Below are 21946 nucleotides of genomic sequence, written 5' to 3' on the forward strand. Positions count from 1 at the left end.
GATAATTATAATATGATATGCCAATCATTTTAATTACATTCAAGTGTCAATACAAGAGTCAAAAAACAAAAAAAGAACATGTAATGAATTTACAGTATCTAGAGTTAAATAAATATGATAATAAATTTATAACAAAACATGTATAGACTATTTCAAGAATGTTTGTGAGATTTAGTGGTACCAACAGAATGTATCTGTAGACATTCTTGATATCAACACTTTTTTGAACTAAAAAAATAAATACAGCCAAATGTAAACAGTGAAGAAGATATAACACTTATGAACACTGAACAACTTAAAGAAAAATCTTATTGTAATTCTCTAGTAGTCTAGTGCTTCATAAATTTTCTTTGAGAATAATTGTACCATACCTAGGTCCCCTTCACTTTTAAATAGCTGAAGTTATTTGTCTTCTATCAGTAATTTAGAAATTTGTGGGCTTAGATTTATGTCATCTTGTACTACTTACATCAATTGTAAATCTACGCTATGAATAAATTTATTATTTTTTTCAAATTCATTTGCATTCTGTTTTGATCCTTCATTAGCTAGATATAGGATTTCTCATGTTAAAAATTTAAGTAAGGGGGAGATCCATGGAAAGCAGCACAAATTATCTAGTTGTAGCAGCAAAAAGAGGTTACCATATTTTGAGATTTGAAGTTTATAAAAAGACAAATAAAAGAACTTTTAAAGATAAATATTGCTATAAAATTCTACATTTTATAAAATTGTGATGTAGAGATTAGTCTTTCTGATATAACACTAGAATTTGCTGCCATCCAATTTAAAATATATTATAATAATTAAAAATCTCAGAACTAATTCATAGAGCAAATATGTTGAATTTGTTACTTCATTACTTTATGGGTTCTCCAAAATATTTTTGGCCATAGTAAAAAGAAGATACTAGGCAATGTTTTTGTTTTTGTTTTGATGTAGCAGTTTTATATTGCATTTTATAAGATAACTTGTCATTAAGAATAAGTTTTGTAATGAAAAGGTTTTATATTGGCTCATAGGTGTAGGTAGACATAATACAGGTTGACAATTAGTGTATTAATGATACTAATGATATTTCAATAATTTTTGTTAGTGGTACTTAAACTTACCTCCCCCCCAACATAATACAGGTTGACAATTAGTGTATTAATGATATTTCAATAATTTTTGTTAGTGGTACTTAAACTTACCTCCCCCCCAATATTTTCCCGATTTCATTTTGAATTTGAATTTGAATTTGAATTTATTAAAATTTATAGGCCGCCCTTTTCCCTGAGGGGACTCAGGGCGGCTTACAATCACAAGGGAGGGAAGTGCAACATCAAAAACAAAACAAAATGTGAACAAAGAAAAAAATAGTAAAACACAACTTTCGTTCAACAATCAAACACTCGGGCGGGTGAATTAGGAACCTATCCCCAGGCCTGCTGGGAGAGCCAGATCTTGAGGGCTGCGCGGAAGGTCTGGACGGTGGTGAGGGTACGGATCTCAGTGGGGAGATCGTTCCACAGGGTCGGAGCTGCAACAGAAAAGGCTCTCCTCCGTGTGGTCGCCAGTCGGCATTGACTGGCAGATGGGATTCGGAGGAGGCCCAGTCTGTGCGATCGAATTGGTCGAAGGGAGGTAATCGGCAGGAGGCGGTCTCTCAAGTACCCAGATCCACTACCATGGAGTGCTTTAAAGGTGGTCATCAGTACCCTGAAGCGCACCCGGAGACCAACAGGTAGCCAGTGCAGCTCGCGGAGGACAGGTGTAACGTGGGCGAACCGCGGTGCGCCCACTATCACTCGCGCGGCTGCATTCTGGACTAACTGTAGTCGCCGGATGCACTTCAAGGGCAACCCCATGTAGAGCCCATTGCAGTATTCCAGCCTAGAGATCACAAGGGCTCGAGTGACTGTTGTGAGAGCCTCCCGGTCTTTTGCTTTTTTTTAAAAAAAATGAAATGATTTTATTCAATATAAATAGTAAAACAGACAGAGAAAGAGAGAGAGAGAGACAGAGTTGGCTAGAAAACAGGAAATTGTGAGTTCTAGTCCCACTGTAGGCATTAAAGCCAATTGGATGACTTTGGTCAATCACAGTGTCTCCCATTCCCACAATGTCAGGCTCAGGAAACAAACTGGTTGGACCATTCCTGTTGCAGCCAATGGATCAATATTCGGTTTATTAAAAAAAAGTAGACGCTGAACTCGGAGAAAAGAGTAGGGAGAAAAAGATGTTACAGATACATACTGTCATCTATTAAAAGAGAAGAAACAAAAAACCGAACATTTTCACAAATTTCTATAGTAAGTGAAAGATGAATGCATTTTCTGGCACTATTGAATATATTCACAGTAGATACTGCCCTTATTTTTTATATGAAGGTTGCTACTTATATAACATTAAATGCCATATATCGATTTATAAGACGAAGAGCTTTAGTGAAACTTTTAAAATTATAGTCCTACATACATTTTCATGAAAGCAAATTGTGTTTTTCATTGAACAGTTTCTCTTCATTTATACATGGCTTGCTTCGGTATGCATTCAACTATTCATGTTCTCTGAAAAAGCTATCAGAATATTATGCCAAAGATCCATCCTTGCCAGTAGTATTGACTCTGACAACAGAAATTTATAAAGCAATTATAACTTTATGATAGGCTCTTGGATATGTAGCAGAGGCTGTTGGAGTTTTGCTATCCTCTCCATCTGTTTCTTCTATTCTGTCTACTTGGAGATTCAAAACTTATTTTTACAAAAGGTCATTCAACTTTGAATTTTATAATGTTACAAAAATTGTAAGCAATTGTAACTTATGAAAATACGTTTAGGCAATTGGTGAACCATAAACTTTTATATTTTTTTAATAAAGACTTAAAACATTTAATAATTTTCAAAGTGCCATTTAGACACTTGGAAATACAAAAAACTCTTTGATAATTGCTTCATATTGGAATCCATATCAGCATTTCAAAATGTAAGTACAACATTTCAGCCATTCAAATCATAGTGTACATTATGGACATGGAAAATGGCTTCATGATTTCCCATATGTCTGAACATCAAGAAGGCAAACACATAGAATTGTTTTTTGTTTTGTGAAACATAGGCAGGAATGGAAAAACATTATCCATTGGTTTTGGAAGAAACAGAAATATTTTTGAATACATTTATTGTATTTTTTCTTAAGTGCTTTGACAAGTTGGATTTTATAGAATCAATGTATTTTGGATGGGGAAATGAATGAATGAATTTGATAAATATCATTATTTTATCAAATCTGGATTTGGTTTATAAGTCCTGAAATTGAAACTGCAAAATCCAGAATGGTTTTCTTTCTCAGTGAATAACTAATACTCTACTTAATATCAGATGGAAAGAACAGATAAAAGATTTCAGTGGTAGAATGGATGGATAAGCAAACTTTAATATGAATAGTTTTAGAGTTTTTTTACAAAAAAAAATTATGGGGACCACCTTTAGAAAATTCTCATCATCTGCCATATTTAGCACAGCTTAATTTTTCCAAAAGAAAACAAAATCAGTATAATGTATTTTGTATAGATAATAATTCTTAAATATAAATTCAAAATAGTCTTCAATTTAGATAGTTAATTGAAATATAATTTATTTTTCATAAATAATATAAATGGATTGTTATTTCAATATTATTACATATTTCTGAAAATCTATCTATGTTGGTGGTTTTTAAACTCTGAATTTTTTCTGCTGGAGGTTTTCAAGAAACTTGTCAGTAGGTCACATTTAGAAAATAAATGATTTCACACACAGTAGGAGCACTATCATGAGCCAGGTGGCTATAAAATGCAGAACATGTATATTGACTGCATTCAAGTTTTGCTGCTAGAAAAAAAACCAATGCACTAAAATAGAATAAATCTAATGTGGCATTAACTACATTAGTTTATTCTTAGGGGAAAATAAATCGATCAATAGCTTCAAAATTGTAAACTGGAAATTAATTTTTCTTTGGCAAAGGAGTAACTGATTATCAGTTCTATCACAGATGGCTACAGTAGGTGTCTTAAAAATCAAAATCAAAACAAATCATGCAATACAAATTATTTAGCATATTTTCACTATAATTGTTACAGCACTGTTTTGGATAAAGTAATGGAAATAAAGTGTATATCACTTTCAGTTTATTAAGCAGCTCTCTGGAAAAAGAGGAAAGTGAGCCCAGTAAAAGAATGTTGCTGGAAAGACTAAATTCTATAAAATTTTGGTTCAGCATCCTTTGAGTTTTATGCCTACAGGATGATTTTGTAATGTTTGTATGTTAAATCCATTTTGTTTTAAGTCAACATGAATTTAGTGAGTCATAAAGTTATTTGGCACATGTTCATGTACACAGAATGGACAAAAATAATTTTTTGAGGACACACAAGCTGCAGATGCAATATTTTACCCCAGTGCATTTTCTCCTATTTGTTTTGTATGATGGATGTTGATGAATTCTAGATGTTAAAGGAAGCATCCAAATTTATGGATTAGCTTTTCATATATTACCAGTCGAAATACATGTGGTTTTAGAATCTATGCTTTTGGATAATTATGGCAAATTACAGAAACAGGTGATTTTGAAGTAATGAAGGCCAGTTGGTTGGAATTGATACAATACAATAGCAGAGTTGGAAGGGATCTTGGAGGTCTTCTAGTCCAAACCCCTGCCTAGGCAGGAAACCCTATACCATTTCAGACAGATAGCTATCCAACATCTTTTTAAAGACTTGCAGTGTTGGGGCATTCACAACTTCTGGAGACAAGCCATTCCACTGATTAATTGTTCTAACTGTCAGGAAATTTCTCCTCAGTTTTAAGTTGCTTCTCTCCTTGATTAGTTTCCACCCATTGCTTCTTGTTCTACCTCAGGTGCCTTGGAGAATAGTTTGACTCCCTCTCCTTTGTGGCAACCCCTGAGATATTGGAACACTGCTATCATGTCTCCCCTTGTCCTTCTTTCTCTTAAACTAGACATACCCAGTTCCTGCAACCGTTCTTCATATGTTTTAGTCTCCAGTCCCCTAATTATCTTTGTTGCTCTCTCTGCACTCTTTCTAGAGTCTCCACATCTTTTCTACATCGTGGCGACCAAAACTGAATGCAGTATTCCAAGTGTGGCCTTACCAAGGCATTATAAAGTGGTATTAACACTTCACGAGATCTTGATTCTATCCCTCTATTTATGCAGCCTAGAACTGTGTTGGCTTTTTTGGCAGCTGCTGCACACTGCTGGCTCATATTTAAATGGTTTTTCACTAGGACTGATTAACCACTAGGACTGATGTCACCTTTATTGTTTTAACAAACTACACTTCCACTAAAAGATTTTATTGATCATCATTTTAAGAAAATTATATTAGAATGTACAGTTGATTACAGTTACAAATTTCTCTTGAGCATCACAGTCAGAACCAACAGTGTTGGTTCTAGGATTATTAACAATAATTGACTTACTTACTTAAGTCTTTAGCGTCGGCACGGCATCGCCAATCCCTTCGCTGTAGAGTCGCATGCATCCTGAATCAGCGGGATCCATGATTCTAGGCTGAGTACTACTTGAGCTCGCCGGGCCCAAGAGTCGACAGAGCCCCTTCTGTTGGAAAACGGTGGGCACCTCGAGAAGGCAGGGGTTGTCTTGATAATGAGAGGCTATATTTTGCACGTCAATTATCCTTGCCCACCATTATTATTATTATTAACAATAATGTTTGAAATTAGTCCCCTCGGTTTATTTTTATTGATTTGTTGGATGCATCTCTGTGTTGAGGTGTCTGTTTTACAGTTCAATGACCAAAACAAAGTCCTTTTTGAGTAAAGATTAAGATGATCATAGCTTCTATAAAAATATACGTAAAACATTTTTTCTATTAAAATGCAGATTAAACATTTTTTCTGTAACTTGGACACATGCTATCAAATGAATTTCTGGTGATTTTTGAACATTGTGTTATAGTTCTATTCAAATTTATAAACTTCACTGTTTCCTTGAATTCCCAGATGTTGGTTTAAACAATTCTTGATAAATTATTGGCAATTTTAATTTTTAAAATTATTCCTAATGAAAAGTGGAATCTGATGCACACTTTGTATGCACTATGCACTTTACAAGTATTTTGCACACACTATTCATGGGCATCTCTTTCTGCCCTGGTTGTCAGCCTTGGAATAGCTGAGTTACTATGCTCTGTCTCCCATTGCTCCCCCCCCCTGAATTTTGGGTAATTGCTCAGCTTTGATAAGGTTATCATTTGATGGGGAGGGGGTGTTTGTATATAGAAGTAATGGTAGCAGAGAGAGTTTGGCCTAGGGGCTAATTGATATTTTGGGGTACACAGTTTCATTTCAGTAGACTCTGGTATCTATGTCCTGCAATAATAACAAATCTATACTTCAGATTGCAACCAGTTACCATGGTTTATGACTTTTCTTTCTTCTGAATCTATGCTTTGATTATTACTCAATGGTATAGCATTCATAAACCAACTGCAAGTATGTAAAAGTCTGGAAATGGATAGGAAGAGACTTTAGATACTCTATCTTGCCAATTTTGATCCATCCACATATGACCTTGGTGACAATAGCCCATAAACTGTATTTGACTGAATGTAAAATAAGCTTGTTCTAAAAGTGAGTCACTGTACTGTTGACTTAATATTTATATTTGTGTGGAACAAATTTATATAAAAAGAAGATATTGATTTAGAAGTTTATAGATGCTTTTCATTCTCCACCATTCTTGCCGACTTAGCAGAACACAGAAGTAAAGAAGAATGAGTCCTTGTATCAGCAAAAAAACACGATGCTATGTTTCTTTATTTCTGTTCGCTGCTAGCCCAAAGATCTTATGTTTTGTTGAAGGCAAAACATAAATTTGAAACTAGTGAGTATCCTTTAAATTTTCAGAACTCCAGGTAAGGTAGGAGGACAAATGATCAGCTATTATTCTTTGTCTCTGAGTGCGTCACATAATTTGCTACTCAATACACTACTACTGAGTAGTGTATTCTCGTGCAGTCTTAATTTTAAGACAGACTTTTAAGTAAACCATTTAAACTAAAAAACCCTGATCTTAGAAATTTTCTATTTCCTGCCTTCTTTTTGTACCAGTGCACTCAAGAATTGTGCAGAACTCAAACATTTAGACAACTTTTGCGTTATTTTTCTTTGGTATAACTATTTTTTTTTAATTTTTATTGTTACTGGTGTTGCCATTGACTAACAAAACATATTTTTCTATACCTATATGAACAATTAGTATTACATTAAATATTCCACAACAAGCATATTATACAATAGGCTTGTAATAGAATACTGTAACTTTATTCTGTTCTTTTCAAATGTGAACTGGCACATAAGCAGTGTCACAGTAATATAATACATTTTGTATAAGTTCAATTTTGAAATTACTAAAAAAAGGGTCCTTGGGCACTAGATGGCAGCCTTACTACTTCAGTACTTAAAACTCAATGTCTTATGAACATTGTTTTAAAATATAAATGGGAACAATGCTAGAATATGTTAGAAGAAATCAGTTTTAATAAATGACATTGGAATTTCACTTCAAGAACTAAAACAACAGTAGGTTCTTAATGCAAGACAAGCAATGCATACAGTCCAGGTGAACTGAGAGACATGGCCTAGCAATCTGATTATCTGCTACTGCCTGTTCATTGCAAGTTTTCTTCTGGGATCCCATTTGTTTAAACTAAGTACCTCCTATAATTGTAAAGCTGTCATGCTTGACTTAGAGTAATGAGTTCCAGCAATTATGTTTGACACTAATTGACTTTGCAGATTGAGGCTATTTTTATTACAGTTAAATGTAGTAGTAATAATCACCACAAACTGTCATTGTACTTTCAATGTTTGGTAATTTAAGAATAAAAGCTATATAGAAAAAAAACCCTCTTCCTAATATCTAAAGATAGTTAGTGGAACAAATTGCTTCCCAGATTCGAATCTTATGCATACTGTACGAGAGACAATAGTTTTCAGCAGATGGTTTACTAATAAAATATGGTTTAATGTTATTAGAAAATACATCCTGTTTGTAAATGCAAAACCTGGGATTGTGAAATAATTGTAATGCCACATAACTAAGTATTGTAGTACTGAAAAGTACAGCATTTTCCAGTTTTGAAAACCTTTTCATGGGTATTAAAACCTTAGTCATGTGTGGATGTTTTTAGATTTGTTTTGTATTTGGTCTTTAAGTTTTCAGAAAAGAGGTATAATATATAGGTAGCTTGCCTTTCTTACATAGATGTTCCAAAGCAATCTCTTTAATGGGAATAAAACTGTAGGGTAATAGCAGTGGCAGGGACCATTATGCAAAGGAATGAGGCAGTCTCAAAGTTACGGCTTCTTTCAGGATGTCAAAATACAGTATTTGTATATTCCAAGAGAAAAATACATAATAAAATAGTAATTATGGAAACAAAGATGTAAAGGATATCTCTGTACGTCCTGTTACTTGACAAATACCTGGGAGGAAACTGACTTAGCAAAATCCATTTGCTATCTTACCTCATTTGAAAATCAATTTATCCTTGACATTATTTCTTTTTTTTTTAACTATCATTTCTCACATGCTGAAAATCTAAATTAGACTTTTCATCCAGATTTTTTTTTCACTTTCTTGCACCATCACTATATTTTGAATGCAGCAAATATCTACTCCTTCAGGCATAATCCATTTTTCTGAAAAGGGTCCTGTTTGGAATCAAATGATATTAAAGAGCTTTTATAAGGGTTTCTACAAATAAAAATTATAGCTTTCCCCGCCACATAGTTTTGGGATTGTAGCTACTTGGCAGGACTATTATACCGAATATATTGTTTCGGATTCTGATAGCAAAACATTGGCTATCTTTAAATTTTAAAAATGTTATTGTATTTTTTTAAAAAAAATAAGCTAATAACACTGAAGTTTAATATTCACCTCTTCCAGAAAAATATATTGAAAAGGAGTCAGTCTTTCATTTCAATTTAGAGAAAGGGGGGAAAATACTTTTATTTTAACAAAAGCGCATCATCAGTCTGTTTGCACTGCTGCAGAAAAGATCTGTTAATTTATCTGGAAATGGTATCAGATGCAGAGCCAGAGAAGAATTACTGTCTATATTGTCTTCTAATTTTATTTTTTACTGTTAATTGCTATAACAGTTAATGGCTACATGTTTAATAAATTAATTCTTAATCAATGAAAGCAACTGGGAACAATCCACATATTTGAATTATGACTCCCACGGTTCCCTTTAGTATCTTTGATGTTATACTAATATAAGAATTATTTGATCTTATACCTGTGATAAAACAATTGTGAAATGAAAACAAGGGAAATAAAAAAAGTACCTTAAAAATTATATAATGATTTTTTTTTGGTTCCACCACAAAAGCGCGTAGGACAAAATCGTGCTCGACAAAAGCGCACTGTGACGTCATCACAGCGCGACGAAAAAGATCGAAAAATGTAAAAATAAAGCGAAAACCTTACCCTAAGCCCCCCAAACCTAACCCTAAACCTAACCCTAAACCTAACTCTTAACCTAACCCTAAACCTAACCCTAAACCTAACTGTTAAAGTAACGAAAAACCTAACGCTAACCCTTATCCTAACCCTAACGCTAACGCTAACGCTCTAAAGCTAACCCTAACCCTTAACCTAACCCTAACCCTAACCCTAACCCTAACCCTTACCTTTATGTGAATCGGCTTGCTTTAATTTAATTTTTATTAATTTTTATTTGAATTTTTCGATCTTTTTCGTCGCGCTGTGATGACGTCAAAGGCGCGATTTTGTCGATCGCGCTTTTGCCGTCCGTGCTTTTGACGGGTCACGTTTTTTTTAAAAAAATACTGAATTGGAAACCAAATACCAGAACTAATGATTGCATGGATTCTGTAATAATATAAGATTTTATGAGAGTTAGCCTCATAACTAAAAATAATTGATTTTTCAGAAGGTAAATTGCTGTAAGAATAAGAAATAATTAACTGAAAAAGTAATTTTGTTAGACTTAGATTTGGACAATAACAAAAAATATAGTTTTAAGTAAAAAAAATCCAAACTCAAATAAAAATTGATAAAAAAAATGATTCAAAGAACAACCAAAAATATTGTGGTTACTCTGTGAGTGAGAAATTACTGCAAAATTGTAAATATCTTAATTAGTATTAGCCATAATTAATACTGCACAGTTTATGTTGTTTCACTTAATGCTTGTTCGTTCACTCTGGGTTGCTTTATGCAAAGAATAGATCTTATTGAATGATGAGGAAAAACTGTGTAAACCTGTTATTTCATCCCTTTACAATGTTCCTTTTGCATTCTTTAGACCAGGGTGTCAAACTCAAGGCCTGGAATCCGGATCTGGCCCATGGGGTGCTTAATCTGACCCGCAGGGCCACCCTGGAAACAGCCCATTTTTGCTGGCAGAGCTTTTGGGCCGCTACAGGAATCCCTGACATGAGTGATGTATAGCTGGCCCTACACCCCCCCCCCGCCTCCCGAGGTCAAACACAATGCTGATACAGCTCTCAATGAAATTGAATTTGACACACCTGCTTTCCAGTTATTAGGGATTGAGTTTTGCTAATTTTGCTACCTTCTTAGATCTTTAGTGAAAACTTTTCTATTTTCTTTTACAATTTTAAAATTATTTTCTAAAGACCTTATTTTAATATTTTTCATATAACATGGCAACATTTTAATCATTTCTTATGTGTTTGAGCAGCAAGTTTTTCATTACAGCTGTGGCGCTAAAATGAAAATTACCTCTGTATTGTCACTCATTCTATAGGAATTTCTCCTTTTCTCTGCAGTCCCACACTTGTTCATTGGATCATCCCTAGATAAATTTAGGGCCTCTGAACATTGGGATATGACTGGGATTTACAGAAGAAATTTAATTTGTTATTTCATCCACCACTTATATAAATTACACTAGTTGAAGGACATAATTGCATGCAACTGGCATGTCCTTTGATAGGGTATTAACTTCATTGCAAAACCCAGTCTTCATTATTTGTATAATAAATAAGATAAACGACAGGGTAAATAACTAACATATATTACTAATAAATACCAGCAACTGGATAGGACTATGCAAGTCTAGTTAACTGGATTTGACTTCACAAGCTGTGTATCATACTTTAAAAAAATGAAAGGTTTTATTTTTGAAAACTGTCCAAAGTTGGAATAGTCATAGAGTAATAATGTGGCTCTGAGCAATAAGACACTACATAAAAACATTTTAATGGCTAAGTGTGAAGGCATATTTTATAAGTATTTTGACTAGAGCAATATGTTTATTTCCTACAGTATACAGTCGCAAAACTGCCATTAACCTTCCACACAACCTTGTGTGCTCATCAGAAAAGGAATTGCTCCTTAAAAACTCAGCAAATATATTGAAATTAAACAATTGCTTAGACAGTTACATCTTTATTTAAACATGCTAAACATACAGTCTTTATCTAACATGCTAAAATTACTACATTATGTGTGCAATATTTATAACAGTAATTATTCAGTGCTTTGATACCTATAATAGATAATTTTTATATAAACAAAAGAGCTTGAGACTCTTGTTCTATAATTTTTAAAGACTGCAAAATGTAATATGTGGTTTCAAGGGTGAAGTAATGTATTTGTTTATATAAGGTGCAAGGAAAAAACATATGGGAATAGTTGTCATGCTGAACATTTTTATAAATTAACATAAATAAGTTTGATTATATATATAATTATCAAAATCAATTACTTTTGCATTAAAAGTAATAACGTTTTATGTGCTATGAAAATGATTGTCTTAAATATTTATAAAACTGTCAAATAGAACAATTAAATTTCAGAATGCATAAATTCACCAAATTTATCTCATAGATTAGTATAGCATATAATGTAATAGATATCCAGCAGTTATCCATTATAACTAACTAATTAATATTTTATAAATTAAGTACCTTAATAAAATTATAGAGTCAAAAATATTAGAAGGACAAGACATTTGTATAATTTTACTCAATAACTATTGGGAAGTAAATAAATTGAATTTAGAAACAATATGGATATATACTATATTTCTGTCTCAGACAATGCAGTGTTGTGTTCCAGCTTTCCATTCCATTTAAGGATTATGGATATTAAAACAACATATTTTAAAAATTACCATTTGTATTAACCCGGGATGGCGAACATATGGCACACGTGCCACAGGTGGCACACAGGGCCATTTGTCAGGGCATGCGAGGCTTTGCCCTGTTAGCTGGCCAGCACGCATGCGCGCACTAGCCAGCTGAGTTCAGCTGTTTTTAAAGCCATTTTTCTCCCTTCCCAGGCTCCAGAGGCTTTATAGGAGCCTGGGGAGGGCAAAAAGAGCTTTCCCTGCCCCCCTCCCAGGCCCTCCAGATGCTTTAGGAGCTTCCCTGAAGCCTCCAGAGCTAAAAAAAAAAACCCGGCCCTATGGGCAAACCGGAAGTTTGGGAACGGATTTCCGGTTTGCTCATAGGGTCGGTTTAAGCCTTCTGGAGGCTTCAGGGACCTTCAGGAGGAATGAAAATGGCCAAGCCTCCTGAAGGTCTCTGTAACCTCAGGAGGACTAAAAAGGACCCTTTGAGCAAACCGGAAGTCACTTTGCTTGTAGGGTCATTTTTTGCCCTCCGGAGGCTTCAGGCAAGCCTCCTGAAGGTCCCTGAAACCTCTGGAGAGCTTCCAAGGGAGGCGGGGGAGGCTGTTTTTGCCCTTCCCAGGCTCTTATAAAGCCTCTGGAGCCTGGGGAGGGTAAAAAAAATGCAAAAAATGGAAGGGAGCACCTCTCATGCGCACACGTGCATTATGGGTGTGGCACACCAGCGCACGACCTCCCTGCGCTCCACCCTTATGGCACGCGAATCAAAAAAGGTTCGCCATCGCTGGTGTAAGCTGTCCTTAGAGAGTCAGAAATGTAGCTATAGCTATAGCTTTCCCAGTTGCAATGTATGGCTGTGAAAGTTGGACCATAAGAAAGGCTAAGCGCCAAATAATTGATGCCTTTGAACTATGGTCCTGTGAGTCCCTTGGACTGCAAGGCGTTCAAACTGATCAGTCCTAGAAGAGATCAACCTTGACTGCTCTTTAGAAGCCCAGGTTCTTAAGATGAAACTCAAATACTTTGGCCACGTAACGAGAAGGAAGGGCTCAATGGAGAAGAGCCTAATGCTGGGAAAGATTGAGGGCAAAAGAAGTAGGAGATGACAAGAGAATGAGGTGGCTGGATGGAATCACTGAAGCAGTAAGCGTGAGCTTAAATGGACTCCTGAGTATGGTAGAGGACAGGAAGACCTGAAGGAATGTTATCCATGGGGTTGCGATGGGTCGGACATGACTTCGCAACTAACAACAAAGGCTACTACATTTGTTTTATGGTTCATTTTCAGCATCCTGAATTTTCAGAAATCACAATTCCTTTGTTATTTCTATAAATCATATTCTTTCATGAAAATGTGCTCAGTTTTGACTTCTCTAGAACCCAAAAGAGACAGAAATTTTCACATCTGGATTTGCTTCAGGTGTTTAGGAAACAAAAATAAGAATATTAGAAATAAGCAAGGCCTTTTACAGCTCACTATGACTTATTTGGTAAATGTTTTGAATTTGCTAAGAAAATTGTTTCAAGCCTAATCCAAATAACAGAAACAGCCCTTGCTCTATTCCATTTATATGATTCCGAAAATATATGCTCCATCTCACATAGTTTAAATAACATTATTTAGTTCTTACCAAATGATTTAAATGATTCCTGATTAAAATGTCATGATATCATGCTGATATATGAACAATAAGCCTTCTAGATTCCCTAGATTCCCCCCCCCCCCAAAAAAATAACTCTCCCAAATATACACCTGTCCTGTTGGGTTTTCATTTACATTCCGTCTTTTGGCATTTTGGGAAAACAATGTGACTTTGTATTTTGTATTTTTTCAAATACCAGCCCATTCTGTTCTCTATTGAATTATACAACTCACTATCTTTCTAAACCCTCTCCTATAGGAGAGCAAGAGATCTGTGTACTTGGATACTAGTGGATATCTTGGGGATGTGACCCTCTTAATTTTATCTAATTCAATCATTGAAGTAATAAATAGGGCAGGTGCCATCCATGCTGCATAACTCCTTGTATATGTGTCACTGCGGAAAACAGTCATTGATGGTTACTCTTATTATCTTACTCTCATAAAATTTGATATGCAAATTTTAGAACCTTTAAAGAAATTCCCTACTAATAATGGTAATGCTGATCTGATCTTGAAAAATCTTTCTGATTGTAAATGGCAGATTTAAAGTCCAGAAATCATACATATAAATGTAATTTTAAATTGGGAAATTGTTTCCAAATAACATAATGTAGTACCAGTATATAGCAACAGCATTTTGAGTTATATACCACTTCATACTGCTCTTCAGCACTCTTTAAGTGGTTTACAGAGTACAGCATATTTCTCCCAGCAATCTGGTCCTCATTTTACCGACTTTGGAGGGATGGAAGGCTGAGTCAACCTTGAGTCTGTGAGGATCGAACTCCTGGCAGTGAACTGAATTAGCCTGCATTACTGCATTCAACCAGTGCGCCATCATGGCACCTAAATGGTCTGCAGTTGATGGACTTGGATTAAAGACAACTGGTTCATCTTATAATTTTTTTTTCTAATTTCCTCCAGGACTGAAGCTTGTTAATTGCCAGTATGTTTGCATAGAATTTATTGCTATGCCACAAATGTATAGAAATCAGTATTATTATCTGCAATTTATTTTATAACACTATGCATAGTTTTATTTAGCTTCAGTATTTAATAGTTGAAATAAATACCTTGCAGATAGTGCTAGGAAGATTTTTTTTAACTGTTTGAACAAATGGCTTAAGTTTGGCCACATGTCAGATATACTTGCATAGCTTATATTACAGAAGTGAAAGCTGTTTGGAATGTAAAATTGTCTTATATTAAAATCTGGTGGGATGTACATTTAGACAAAAAAATCTTTTTTATTGGAATGTTTATTCCAAGAGTGACTTTGTACATTGTATATTAAATAAAAGTTATCTCAGGAACTGACAAAGGTAGGATATTACTAAAAATATGTAGCAAAGAAATAGCACATAGACATTAATCACTACTGCTATTATTATAATTATAATAGGTTTAAAAAAATAGTATGCCTACTAGTTTTTTTGTCAATATACTCCTAAACTGAACTGCTACATTGCACTATGCTATTTTGCCAATTAAAGGGTTTTGCATTATATATTGATGCTAAAATTGAGTATATGGAGCAGTGTGAATTTGTACCCAGGCTCTACTTCAAATGTTACTGTTTTGTACATCATAAAGAGACTATATCCCTATCCTTTTTCTGACCAGCTATAGGAGTGGTTCCCAAACTTGGCAACTTTAAGACTTGTGGACTTCAACTCCACAGTTGAAGTCCACAAGTCTTAAAGTTGCCAAGTTTGGGAACCACTGAGCTATAGTATACAGGTAGTAATTTAGCGGACATTTGAAGTTACAGTAGTGTAGAAAAAACGGTTATGATCAATCTTTATGTTTATAGCCATTGTAGCATCCTGGGGTTACATGACTGCCATTTGACCACTTTGAAGTTGGCTCATATCTGTGACTATTGCAGTGTGCTGAAGTCATGTGGCCACTTTTTGGTGCTTTCCAACCATCTTGTGACAAGAAGAGTTAATGAAGACACAAGTTAAATTGTTTCCTTTGTGACTATGGTGCTTAGTGAAAGTTGGTTGTTCTAATTGTTGCTAAGTGAGGACCACTTCTAATAATACCCAATTTAGATAATATATTTTCATGTAAACAAATCTTTTCTTTCTTGCAAGTACTTCCCTATATTGGTGAAGAGAGTATATTGGTAAAGTCTTGAAATGATGATGGATGATTCTACAGTGTTTTCCAGAAAAGGAAAAAATAACAGTAAGGATAGATATATAGCTGAAGGACAAAACAATTGTTAAGAATTATTGCCCTCATCAGACAAAAAAGTAATAGTATAGTAAGAATAAATACTTTCAACAATATAGGGGAGAAGTGATTTGGAACACAAATGAACATCTATGTCTTACCACCTAGAAATGTCATATATCAAATACGTGAATTACATTATCATACCCCACCAAGTATAGTGCATTTTCTTCAAGTGGCCAAAAATACTCTCAGTTACCCTTTCCTCTTCAAATATTGCTCACTGCCAAACCTACTGCCCTAAATAGTAAAAATCTTGTGCTGATGGTCCTATTTTGAAAACCCCGAATGTGTTATAAGAATTAATCATAGTCAAGTGCAGTGGAAAAAACACTCTATCTCTATCTCTATCTCTCTATCTCTATCTCTATCTCTATCTCTATCTCTATCTCTATCTCTATCTCTATCTCTATCTCTATCTCTATCTCTATCTCTATCTCTATCTCTATCTCTATCTCTATCTCTATCTATCTATCTATCTATCTATCTATCTATCTATCTATCTATCTATCTATCTATCTATCTATCTCTTTCTTTATCTGTGCATATGCATACGCATATGCCAGTGGTGGGTTACGGAGAGTGGGTGGAACGGAGTGGGTGGAACGGAGTCACCCACATGCACATGCAAATGACGCTTCCGCAAGCTTCCGCGATATTCCAGCTGCTCCGCGGAGTGTCACGCAGGCGCCATATGTGCCGTGCGCATGCATGGAAGCGGCAATAGCATAAAGTGCTGGTAAGGAGCGTGGGTGTGGCATACCACCTGCAACCCACCACTGGCATACGCATACACATACACCTCTGGCATATGCATACACAACTGGCATACACATACACATATATTTATATTTATGTCAGCCCTCAGGCTGCCATTCGGGGGGAGCATGTCCATGCCAATGTGACCCGCTCGGCCATGCATACACACCACCAATGCCGCCACTGCCCTTAACGCTACTGGGGCTGCCACTGAAGCCCCTTCCCTCCTCTCTCTGATGTTGGCGAAGCCTGTAGCTGCATGCGGCTCTGCATGGCTTCCCTCATAACTCTGCAGGTGCGCCTCCTGGACAACAGCTGCATTTCAGAGCCTACTCTGAAGTAAGTTTTCTGCTCGGGTGCAGTTGATGTGGTGAAGATGGTTGAGGCTCATGGTGATTGGTCCTGGTGGTTAGGAGTGTCATCTGAGTGGAATTGTGGGTGGAACTGAGGTGTGTGTGTATGTATGTGTGTGTGTGTATACATACATACATACATACATACATACATACACACACACACACACACACACACACACACACACACACATACATACATATTATAATGGTATTAACTTGGTTAGAACTGACTTGGATTTGCTTACCTTTGGTATCATTGTCATTCAGTGCCAGTCAACACTTGATTGCTAGAGAGAGATAAACCATGCATCAAACAAACTTTTCTCTAAATTGGTTTCTTCAATATTGGTGATTGCTGGAATGTGACATTATATTTATATTTCAATAAATTTTGACAAATGAAAACTAGTATCAAACGAACTGGGTCAACAAGCATCCCCTATAGGGCCTTGAACATTTCACTGCAATTGGACAAACCTTCCATAGAATCGAAGGCTATAGCGTGGAAAGGAAATTATTTTTGTCCTCTATCACTTGTTAGGTTTAATATTTGAATGACTAATTAAAATTATTGACAGATTATAAAGTAATGAAAACCTGTGACTGCCAACAAGGAGCCGAGGTGGTGCAGTGGTTAGGGTGCAGTACTGCAGGCCACTTCAGCTGACTGTTATCTGCAGTTCAGCGGTTCAAATCTTACCGGTTCAAGCCTTCCATCCTTCCGAGGTGGGTGAAATGAGGACCCAGACTGTGGGGGCAATTTGCTGACTCAATTTGCTAAAAATCTGTAAACCGCTTAGAGAGGGCTGAAAGCCCTATGAAGCGATATATAAGTCAAATAAATAAATAAACATATTTGTTGAGTGAGATGGGTGGTTCAAAAATGTGAAATATAAATAATCATGGATACATTGTATTTTAACATTTTTGTTATTTTTCTTATTTTTTGTCTGTTAAGCACAAGAAAGCAGAAATGCACTAAAGAATGAAAAGATCAAGCTTACTAATTCTCTAGCTGTAATGTATACATTCTAAACTATATTGAAGTTTTCAGGAATCTGAAAATTCTGAATTCAATATGATCCCATCTGTTCATTTTAATATTTTTTTCACAGATAGTTTACTGATTGACTACCAGTTTACCTTCAGTCTGTTACAAGAAGATGATCGTCATCATACTGCCATAAACTTCATTGCAAATCCTGAACAGGTAAGTTGATATAAATGAGAACATGTGTTATAATTTTCTATTATAGTTTTATTTTATATGTATCTCTCTTTCTAAACAAATCTCTTTGAAAAACAGAATGGAGCCAAATAGAATTGTGTTAGATAACTTTAAGACAATCAGGAAGTAAGTGATTATGTAACTGTTAGCTTTGCAAACCTTAATACTGAAGCTGACAAAAAATGGCTATTCTTCTCTAGTCCTCTTGTTCTTACAATTTTCACACAGTAAGCTAGTTTGTTATCCCTCATTCAATTTCTTCATTATTTAGTGTTACTCATTTGGTCTATGGGGTTGTATGGTTAGGATTAAGTAATCAAGCTGCTTCTGTGAAGTACAATAATCCTGCTCTGGAAGCAGTCATAAAAACATATAAGGATAAATGATGTAGATATGAAAAAACAACTCCACATAAATCTGTAACATTGTTAAATTTTAGATTTAAAAAAATTATAGACCATATTGGTGGCTGAGTCTTTACTTCTTATACTTTTGTAGGATGAAGAAGTATTCTACTTTCTTATTTTTGTAATTAAACTCATTTACCTTACAAAATAAGACATCATCAGTGCTAGGAATAGGAGTTTTAGGTGCTTGGGTATTCTAGTCTATTCCATTATTTCCCTGTGTCAGAGGCCAAATCTTTCCAAATCGATTGAACGTAATCGGGTCCAGTACAAATGAGAGAATGAACTGTTTCATTGCTGGAGTTAGTGTCATGTGGACCAGAGTTTTGATTTCTATACATTAGCAATTGCCTCTTTTTCCCCTTTAATCAAATATGCTTTGAATAACTCACAATAAAAAAGACCATAAAAACAGCAAAACAAGGCAAGTTAAAAAAATGAAAACAACATAAACCAATATAAAATAATTAAGAGCCAGTTTTGTGTAGGGAGTAAGGCTAGGGAATAAGACTAGAAATTAGGGATTTATGAGTTCTAATCCTGCCTTGGGCACAAAGCCAGCCAGGTGACCCTGGGCCAGATATTCTCTCTCAGCCCTAGAAAGCAGGCGAACCACTTCCGAAAAACCTTGCCAAGAAAATAGCAGGTACTAGTCAAGGAAGTCAGAAATTCACTGGAAGGTACGCTAACAACAATAATCATATAACTAAATTTCTAGGTAAGTTTTTAAAGGATAAAATAATCAAAAAAAGTAACTGCTGATAGTCAAATACAATATTTGAAAATGATAAGATGATGTTTCATTATGGCACAATAGGTATTCTGAGACTATTTTCTTTTTTCTTCTTGTTAAAATAATTTTTTTATCGATCCAAAATAATATTGTTTTCATCTCTTTGTACAGTTGATGTTTTCAGTCTTTGATGATTGTCTATTTATATAATACTTTAATACTACCTCCCGTTGAGGAAGCAAAAATTAACATCTGTTGTAATTATTGGACATCATTTCTTGAAGTTTAAGGATTTGGAGATGCAGTATTAAACACTTCTAAAAAAATTCAATCCATCAGCTATTACTTCTCAAACCATATATTAAGCAAATTGCAATATAGTACATCTTACAAAATATTAAAATAACTACATAATGCTAAAAGACAATAAAATGTTACATTTAATTCAATTTTCTCCAAATTTAAATTTTTTATCCTTTTTTTCTATTACTGTTTTGGATTTTGAAAAATTTTGGTTCTCTACTAGCAGTTGTATTTAATAGTTCTCTTTACCTGTAGAGATTTTTTCTGTTGATGACTGTGGGAATGGGAATAGTGCCTTATATGGGTGAACTTTCTTTTCTGAATCATGTCAATGGTGTTTAGGGTTAATATCGAAGTAGCTATGAACAAAGGTTAAGCTTTTCTAATGTAATGTTTATGTTTTGTTTTTAAATGTTTAGTCAAACAAAAATCTGGACATATCAATTAATGCATCAAATAACTTTAACCTCAATATCACATGGTCTATTGGCTCTACAGGTAAGAAAGACACCTTATTAGTAGTTTTCCTTTTTAATATTATCTCACGTAGTAATGTGCTTACTATATTTACATGATTGCTTTTCATTTCTTATTAGTAAATGTTAATAAAATACATTCTTTTCCATTCTCATTATGACATTATTAATGACATTACTTAAAACAGATAATTTGCAAATTAAATTAAGGTTCATTAACATGTTAACTTTCTTATTCAATTAAAATTACTTGAGTAACAAAACCTTGTATGCTCTTTAAATGTTATAGTGGCAGTATTATGAACAGAGTGATTTTAATTAAGATAAATTACTTCCTTGACTACAGCAGAGAGACAGTTTTTTTAATTTCTTTGTTTCAATGTTGAAGCTTGGAATTTAATTATTAAACTTAACATTGATATCAAACAAGAAAATTCTTCTGTGTGTTCTAATAAAAGAATTTGCTTATCATCTGTTCATTCCCCTACACTCAAGCTTTTGGATCCAGTTTTTTTCATTGATTTTCCATTGGTTTTTAATAAAAAGCTTTGTTTAGAAAGTTTCCTTGCATTTGTTCTGTTGACTTTCGGAAAACATATTCAAGGAGACCATCCTTGATTGAATGTTAATGAATTATGCACAATGAAAATGGAGAGTTTGCAATTATATATTTGCATGTATGTTTTCAATATTTGTAAATATATTTGAGGAAGAACACAATATTTGGAAAGGAATTATGACTACACATATTACATAGTGCCAATCTTCCCAGAATAAATTCCATCACTATCTGATTGATAGATCAGGTGTCAATCTTTTAAATTCTGGACCGTAGAAGAACAACTGAAGGCAGTGAAGTAAATAGCATTACAATCATCTGCAATGGCTGATATTTCATCAATTCCATGTGTTGAATTGAAGCTGAGTACACCTCTATTTGAACACAGAAGAATATCTCTTTTGGGATTATAGGATATTCATAATATTTATCAATTTTAGCACAAGCTAGTAAAATTAAACTTGATAACAATGTTTCAAAAAGAACAAAGACTCTATTCTTCAGTAAGTTTACCATATAATGCTTTTTTTACAATAAAAATTAATACAAACATTTAATTTCTGCATAGTACTGGCACCGGATTATGATGTCTAAAGAACCGAGTTATGCCTGTAATTTAAATATTTAGAATGACAAATACAAAACAAAATAGTGTTTGTTTTGCAAATATTAATATCAAAAAAGCATATGCTACTCTTATCTCTCCAATGAAAGAAAGACCTTCCTAGATTGTTATACTTAATTGCATTTAATATGAATCTAGGAATTTGATAAATATTGGATGTTTCCTAATCTCATGTCTGGCTGACACCAAAGGATTGATAAGCCCTTCTACTAAACACTTTTCTTCTACTAAATACATTTGAGTGTTGTGCGTGTGTGTGTGCGTGTGTGTGTGTGTAAATATTCATTGTTGTCTGATTTAACTAGTTCAGCAATATACAGATTAAATAGCATAGCTGAATAGTCTCATTTCTTGCAAATGAAATAAGTTTATCAGGATGGATATTATCTTTGTTAGCAACAGCTGAAAAACTACAGCAATATTTCATAATCAAGACAATTCTATACTTGAATAACTTGGCAGTTTTAG

At 34.4% G+C, this 21946-nt stretch overlaps 1 protein-coding gene across 1 annotated transcript in view; it reads left to right on the forward strand.

Moving 5' to 3' along the window:
- Window positions 1–21946, forward strand: part of ATRNL1 (attractin like 1) — a 507336-nt gene that overhangs the window by 165547 nt on the left and 319843 nt on the right. Inside the window, exons 22-23 of the mRNA XM_087725861.1 lie at window positions 18263–18357; window positions 20238–20316. Of these exons, the coding sequence (XP_087581987.1) occupies window positions 18263–18357; window positions 20238–20316 (174 nt within the window). The remainder of the gene's footprint in view (window positions 1–18262; window positions 18358–20237; window positions 20317–21946) is intronic.

Source organism: Thamnophis sirtalis, unplaced genomic scaffold (assembly GCF_051295495.1).
Source record: "Thamnophis sirtalis isolate CommonGarterSnake01/CBP01778 unplaced genomic scaffold, rThaSir2_p1.2 scaffold_11, whole genome shotgun sequence".
Classification (NCBI taxonomy): domain Eukaryota; kingdom Metazoa; phylum Chordata; class Lepidosauria; order Squamata; family Natricidae; genus Thamnophis; species Thamnophis sirtalis.